General features: G+C 40.9%; 1 protein-coding gene across 1 annotated transcript; it reads right to left on the reverse strand.

The window, feature by feature from the left end:
- Positions 1-1,040: 1,040 nt before the first annotated feature.
- Positions 1,041-6,029, reverse strand: LOC124259705 (transcription intermediary factor 1-beta-like). The gene is made up of 2 exons (XM_046693894.1): positions 5,993-6,029; positions 1,041-1,543 (listed from the first exon to the last, which is right to left on the reverse strand). The coding sequence occupies exons 1-2, from the start codon at positions 6,009-6,011 to the stop codon at positions 1,041-1,043; spliced, it is 522 nt and encodes a 173-aa protein (XP_046549850.1). The 5' UTR covers positions 6,012-6,029.
- Positions 6,030-8,902: the final 2,873 nt, after the last annotated feature.

Consider the following 8,902-nt stretch of genomic DNA (forward strand, 5'->3'; position numbering starts at 1 on the left):
ACAACAGTATGTTGAAAGCAGTCAGTAACCAGGATGTCACCAGTGCTGGTTCTTGTGATACCACGTGGACTTCCCAGCGTGTTGTGTGTCCTGGTGTAGGGTAGGTGAACACAACGTCCCCTTCAGCTGTCAGGCACAGGACACGCTTCGAACAGCTATCCGACACAAGGATGTTTCCTGTTCTTGTTGTACAAAGAAACTCAGGAGCATGCATAATTTCCTTTCCACTATCTATAGGTTTAATTGACTTCAGGACGTTTCCTCTCATGTCCAGAATATCCCACATTTATCACTATCAGAACCTGCTGCTAGTGTTGACGGTGTCAGGAGACGTTATACCCATGTACTGTTTGCTGGTTGTGATGGTCGACAGCAGCACCAGGTCAGGGTTCACTTCAACTGTTACAATCTGTCTTATACGGCACAGTGACACCTGGTTATCTTTCAGCCTTGTTATACCCACGGTTTACCTCCCAGGCTGAGTTTGCTGTGATGTCGCTGTTTGTTCCTGGTGTAGAAGGACTTCACGCACATTTGTTGTAGTCTGTTACAACCACTGTGTCTGTACCATTCACCGGCAATACTGTTAAGTAAGCATGGTATACATTATTCTCATCTCCAGCTACCTTAAGCGCTAATGGTGTCCTGTAACACAGGAGCACCCTTCAGGTCCAGCACGTTACTGGTGTCTTGAGATACAGGTGTTGCCTTCCAAGTTCACCATACCGTCATACTGGACATCTATCTTCCCCAGCTGTAGATCGTCCAGAGCTCTACTCAACATGTCTTCGTTCTGTCTGAACATGATCCTGGCTATTCTACCCCTCTTCTTCACGTCGACGTCTCCGACAGCCTCCACATCACCGACCTCACATCCCTGGTACATCTCATACACATCCATGTCACACTCAGATTGTAGAATCTGGTCTATCAGCTCAGTCTGTTGCCGGTACATGTGTACTGACATTTCAGCAGACTTTAGGTCGGCTGTCAGTTGTTCAATGTGCTTTTCAGAAACTTCTTTCAGTTCATCTAGAAGTTTATTTTTCCATGAAAGTTATCTTTTTCTCTCGCGTTGTTACCAAAGACTTGATGTCATGTTCCATTCTTGCATATCGATCTTTCTCAGAAACGACGTTCACTTTAACAGCATCAACTTTGGCTTCCATTTGGATTTGCTTCTTCCAAATAGTTTCCTTCTTATTCAACAGCTGGGACTTTAATGCAGGTAATTCCGACTCCAGTGTGACAACTGACTCACATTTCCTGTGATAGATAACACAACAGGTGTGACAGGTGACTTTCTTGCAATCTTTGCACAGGAATTTGATGTTTTCATCCTTGTGTTCTTTACACTTAATGTTTCGTTTCCTGGGGATAATGGCCTCACTAGTCAGGGCAGTTGTATCGTGATGACGAGTAGATGAGATGCGACTGTGTGCCCTAGCACATACATCACACAGGGCGTCATCGCATACCGGGCACCACACAGTCGCTGGAGTTGTCTCCCCTTCGCGATGACAGCACGTACAGTTCTTTGTATCTGGACAAAGAAACAAGGTTGAATGAAAATCATTCAGCATCGTATCATGGAGTGTTTGTTCTCACGTAGTAGCTATTTAAGGGCGGTAGGCTAGCCTTGTAGTCAATGCGTTCGATCGTCACGCCCAAAATCCGGGTTCGATTTCCCAGATGGGCACAATGTGTGACACCTATTTCTGGTTTCCCCGTCATGATATTGCTGTAATATTGCCAAAGGCGGCATAGAACTTAACTCGCTCACTCTATCTGTATACGTAATTGCACAATTTGTTGTGGTTTATGAATTATTGTTACTAGTAATTTTAGTGTAAGCTACCTCACAACACGATATATTAAACAAAGATATCTGCAAGACTGACTTCAGATTTCGGGAACTTGAATGACTAGTTTGACATAATGAAAAATGAGGTATCATTTGAACCCTAAATACCCTACCTTTAACTTCAACCAAGATATTTGGAAAACAGCTATGCAGGACCACTACATTCATGAGTATTGTGGGGTACAAATTCAAATTGAAATGTATTCATACCCTTGACCCTGTTATGACGGCGTAATGCACTCGTTCTGTAAGTTTGAATTCTGATATATTTTTGTGCTAATGTTGGATGCAATAAATGAATATTTAACGAATGAATAAAGGTATTATACGGGACACCATTTAGTATTCTCTCTATATATATACGATAGTAAGTGTTCATTTCAAATGTTTGGACATACCAGCGCAACCACAGCCGACAAGCCTCACAGATTTATGTGTGTGTGTGTGCGTGCGCGCGAGCGCGTGCGTGCACGTGTCTGTGTGTGTGTGTTCTGGAGAAAGACTGAAAATTCTAAGATCAAGGTCTTCTGCAATCAATTTTTATTGTGCCAACCCTGGGAGACAAGAACAGCCTGTTGGGGTGTCGTCTTGGGCATATACCCCAGGTCACTAATCAGTCAAAGTTAAGCAATGTTGTACACAGAGAGTCCTTGGATGGTTGATAGGGTTTGTTTTCAGCTTGCGTGATCTCGGTACTGTGATGAAGTGACGAAGATGAAACACATTTGTTTCCGCCATTTATTGTGTAAACTTGGCGTCCAAACAATCACACTGCTTCCGCCAACTACGTGGACGTCCAGCTTTCGTTTGATACAAAACGTTAATGAAGACGACAACACACCCGCCATTTACACCAAGAAGTAACAATGACTCGTGCACTTGGCACATAAAGCGGTGACTTCGATATCAGCGCTCATTTGCATAACGAAAGTAGCTAGGCTGGTGTCAACTGCTTGCGCCAACAAACGCGACTCCAGCTGTGAATGTTTACTGTCTAAATATTTTATTAAATGTAGAAATGACAGCCCTAATAGTTTTCCATCTTGAGTCAATGTACCGTTATGTCCACAGACCGAGAGTCACCTAAGATTAGGCTGTACATATCGATATACCCGACTCCAGCTATGAATATTTACTGTCTAAATATTTTATTAAATGTAAAAATGACAGCCCTATTAGTTTTCCATCTTGAGTCAATGTACCGTTATGTCCACAGACGATCGAGTCACCTGAGATTAGGCTGTACATATCGATATATCTGTACATAGTGAGAGTAGACCACGGAGCACAGAGGGAAGGACCTGAATACTAAGACCATTATCACCGTATTTCTTCACACCTTGTCGTTTGATCACCGCGTAATTACGTTGCTATACCTGGTCATGGCTAGAACTGTAGTGTACATGAAGTCTGGCAAATACCGTCTGCACGTTTACTCAACTTCATTTCCCTCGTTCCAGCCAGTCGGTGAAGGGTGAGGTTGAGCCCCATAATAAACGGCTACTGGTCAGCAACGACACACAACACGACGTAAATGCACCCTCCGAGAAGACACGAGGGGGGTCAGGGTTCACGATGTCAAGTATACAACACGATAAAAGCACATATACTTCTGTCATTGCTTACGTTCATTTATCTCTCAGTCATTTCCTCCCAATGTACGACTTTTGAAACTAATTTGACATATATTTTTTTTCTAGTCTGTCTCACAGTCCCTGAACCACATTATTTTCCCTACAGCCGAGCCTTCCCTGCAGTGCTAAAAAAGAATTGAAGCAAGCTTAGATTTCTAGTTAGTCTCTCATAAAGGTCTTTCATGTATCACCAGAGGCGCTATCAACAGGTGCATTTCCGTTTATTATCGCGTATGCAATGGACTAACCTAGATTGCAAAACTCATTTCTATAACGAAAGTAGGCTGTAAGAGATTGCTTAACAAATGCAGTGCCACTTGACACTATACACCCATACTTTCTCAAAACTGTATCGTATGTGCCAGATATGATAGGCATAGTAATTAACTGACGTCAGTGCTTCGGTAAGTCCACACACGAACTTGTGTGTGAGATGAGGGTAGTCGGTTCCCTGTACATAATGAAAGTAGACACGTCAACACAGCACTGGGAAGGTCACACACAGGAAACATAACACCATGTCTGAATTACCACACACACGAAACATAGCACCAAGTCTTAATTACCACACAGGAAACATAGTACCATGGCTGAATTACCACACACAGGAAACATAACACCATGGCTGAATTACCACACACAGGAAACATAACACCATGGCTGAATTACCACACACAGGAAACATAGCACCAAGGCTGAATTACCACACACAGGAAACATAACACCTGGGCTGAATTACCACACAGGAAACATAGCAACATGGCTGAATTACCACACGCAGGAAACATAACACCATGGCTGAATTACCACACACAGGAAACATAACACCATGGCTGAATTACGACACACAGGAAACATAACACCATGGCTGAATTACCACACACAGGAAACATAGCACCAAGGCTGAATTACCACACAGGAAACATAACACCAAGGCTGAATTACCACACGGAAACATAGCAACATGGCTGAATTACCACACACAGGAAACATAACACCATGGCTGAATTACACACACAGAAAACATAGCACCAAGTCTGAATTACCACACAGGAAACATGGTACCATGGCTGAATTACCACACGGGAAACATAGCACCATGTCTGAATTACCGCACACAGGAAACATATCACCATGGCTGAATTACCACACACAGGAAACATAACACCATGGCTGAATAACCACACACAGGAAACATAACACCATGAAGCTTAATTACCACACACAGGAAACATAGCACCATGGCTGAATTACCACACAGGAAACATAACACCATGGCTGAATTACCAAACACAGGAAACATAATACTATGGCTAAATTACCACACACAGGAAACATAACACTATGTCTGGATTACCACACAGGAAACATAACACCATGTCTGAATTACCACACACAGGAAACATAACACCATGGTTGAATTACCACACAGGAAGCATAACACCATGGCTGAATTACCACCACACACAGGAAACATAACACCATGGCTGAATTACCACACAGGAAACATAACACCATGGCTGAATCACCACACACAGGAAACATAACACCATGGCTGAATTACCACCTGGGGAAACATAGCACCATGGCTGAATTACCACACACAGGAAACATAGCACCATGGCTGAATTACCACACACGAAACTTAACACCATGGTTGAATTACCACACATAGGAAACATAACACTATGGGTGAATTACCACACACAGGAAACATAAAACCATGGCTGAATTACCACACACAGGAAACATAACACTATGGCTGAGATTACCACACACAGGAAACATAACACTCAGTCTGAATTACCACACACAGGAAACATAGTACCAAGTCAGATTACCACACACAGGAAACATAACACCATGGCTGAAATAGTAGACACAGGAAACATAACACCATGGCTGAATTACCACACACAGGAACATAGCACCAAGTCTGAATTACCACACACAGGAAACATAGCACCATGGCTGAATTACCACACAGGAAACATAACACCATGTCTGAATTACCACACACAGGAAACATAACACTATGGCTGAATTACCACACACAGGAAGCTTAACACCATGGCTGAATTGCCACACACAGGAAACATAGCACCATGGCTGGAATTGCCACACACAGGAAAACATAACACTATGGCTGAATTACCACACACAGGAAACTTAACACCATGACTGAATTACCACACACAGGAAACATAGCACCATGGCTGAATTGCCACACACAGGAAACATAGCACCATGGCTGAATTACCACACACAGGAATCTTAACACCATGACTGAATTACTACACACAGGAAACTTAACACCATGGCTGAAATAGTAGACACAGGAAACATCAAACCATGGCTGAAATAGTAGACTATAACCACCGTATTACTTTCACACCTTGTCCAACAATCACAGGTAATGAATTGACCATAACCCGACATTGGAAGATTTGTAGTGTAAGTGAAGTCTGGCAATATCCCCAACACGCCCACTTACCTTCACGTGCTCGTTCCATATACGGGTGATGCAGATGGAGATTGTACCACGTGACGAATATCTACTGATTAGTGACGGGGTCGGAGGTATCACGGGAATAAACACGATAACGCACATAGTTTCTTCGCACCTCTTTCATTCTGCATGTCCTGTCTTTCGATTTTGGGATCATAAAACTGATTTCAAAACATTCTCTGGCCGTCACGCCAGAGGTCGGGTTCGGAGCTCAACATGGGTACAATGTGCGAAGCTATTTTCTGGTATTATTACAGATGTGATCTGTTTGTGGTGCCTGATATCTGTAATGTCTGCCTCTTTATCTTGTTGACGATTCAGTTGCTGGTGATCTATAGCCCGTTTTTATATTGTAGTGTTGTCTATAGTTATATTTTTTATGATAACATTACTAGTTTTATATTTTAGAGCTATGGTACACTAGTAGTTTTACTGTCCTTCGATGGCAGATTTTATGTTCCTAAATTTATTGATTTTAATGTTGATATAAATTATGTTGTTCTCGTCACGAAATGGCTGAAGTATTGCCGATGTGACGTTAAACTTAACTCACTCACTCACACTCTTGTTGACGATCTGCAATATGACAGGGCGAAACGACTTCAAACCTCGTTCGTGATCAAAGCATGTTTTTAGTTGATATCTGCACTGATACAGGTCCAAGACTGTGTGAAACCCCACGCACAGGAATGGTGCTGAGATACCTCATAATTGGACACAGCAGAATTCTGGCATGCACAAGGGATGCAACTCTACGAATAGCGGTGCTTCCACGGGATTGAGTCGACCACGGCCAATCAAAACTATTAACAAGTGTGCGAAGTGATGATTGTCTTTGGGCAATTTGATTCTTTGTTGACAACAAAAATGTTTTGTTTGTTTTTGTTTTAGGTTTTCTTTGTGTGTGTAATGAAACTATGACAGAAAAGTCACTGTCTGCCTTGAACCACAAATCTGAACCAACAAACACGGGGGCTCAGTCGACTATGTACTCTGCAGAGTTGTGTCCAATTGTGCGTTCGAATCTCCACTTTTCCCCAGTTAAGTTTCTATATGTGTCAGTGCCATACACGTGTTCCTGGGTTTCACTGAGATCTGCATTACCTCGGGCTTTCCCACAACTACGTCATAACTATTACTAGATTACTGTTGAAAACTCGTAGCACCAAAACTCACTCACTCTCTGACCAAAATACATTGTACATGAACATGAAGGGAGGATTCAGAATTACTTTCTCAGATCAAATTTATATCATCAAATTTTAATATTAATCGTTCTTTCTTTCCTAAAAGATGGTACGAGGATAAATTCCTATTGGAAATCGAGTTATTTGACATATTTTGTGTAATTTCTATGCCTGAGAAAAACACCTTTTCTTTGAGATATATCAAGACAGAAATATCTTTGTATTTTCACATGTTGATTTACTTTGGTCATAGCTATCCATCATGCACTATCTAAACCCCCATGTCACCAGACATGTTCTTGAATGTTGATTACATATAACACAATTATAAATCTAAAATCGTTCCAATGTTTTGGGTATGTTTATTAGAGCTAGTAATATCAGGAATGGTGTCAAAAGCTTTCCACTTTTATCTTATATTTGATTAACTATAGACACCAAAAAACCTTACATATTCAAAGAAATCTATACTAAAAGCAGAAACTATAGCGCATGAACTGATATTCAAACGGTTGGTGGTGAAAACAATGCAAAAATTCTCCCCTTAATGTAACTGAAAGCTCACGCCGAGAAAACACGACTCGATGTGGGGCGTGAATCCGTGTATTGTCGAGCAGATAAGCGGAGAAGAAAATGCCCTATAAACATTTCATTATAAATATAAATCACAGTATGTTTGGTATCACAGTAGTATCACAGATTAATTAGCATGTATATTATGAGAAAGAAAAGGGGACAAAAACTGAAAAACATGTAACGCATGATCACACTGAACAATAAAATAAATATATTAATAACAAACAGTTTTCCCTGAAATATTTCCATAGATAATGATACTGAGTTTGTAATAGAGATTCGATATAATAGGTATGTTCTCCATGTGAGGAATGAAAGGTATATCCATAACATTTCATAATTATTCAAAATTGACTCACCCGTCTATATGGAACAAAAGCAACGCCTTTACCTCCCTGCCCGACGGCAACGTGATGATAAACCTTAGTAACTTACAACTTGTGGTCAAATGTTCATATATCTTCACGCATCCACTTTCATGCAATGCATTTCTCATTCTTTGCAGCCATTATCTGCAGCGCGTACATTCTACACACGAGATGACTTGTAAAAGAATTCATATGTGAATAAAATGAGAATACAACATTTGGTGTGAATACTTTACTGCCCTAGAAACCAGTTTAGCTAAGAAGCATATGTTTACAGTTTTAAAGAGTGCTAATATTAATGACTGAACTTTTAGCCTAGAGACAGTAGCTTAACTTCATCACTAATGCTAGCCTTAACCTGACAACTGTATAAACCACATTTTGTTGTACAACCATATATAAACTAACCTGGTGACAACTCTGGTTTGGCCTCCACATACTCGGATCAATGACAACAACAAGACGCCACGAAGGTATGAAATCTTATTGAGAACAGATGAACTAATCAGCCAATCAAAGATCCTCGAGTATTATTATCACAAAGATTCCACTAACACGAAATGCGTGATATGCATATTCATCCAACCTGACCTTCACAGACAACAGGTGGAAACAAGGAATACCATTAATAATGCCAAGGCACAGCAACACAATAAAGGAAATAAATGTTTTCCTTAACTTTTTATTGACTTTTTAAAATAAACAAAACTTCTATGTATAAAAATACGGTGAAAACGTCGCTGCTGCATTAAAGGATCCACCAA

Source organism: Haliotis rubra, unplaced genomic scaffold (assembly GCF_003918875.1).
Source record: "Haliotis rubra isolate DU_JTF1 unplaced genomic scaffold, ASM391887v1 Scf733, whole genome shotgun sequence".
Taxonomy (NCBI): Eukaryota; Metazoa; Mollusca; class Gastropoda; order Lepetellida; family Haliotidae; genus Haliotis; species Haliotis rubra.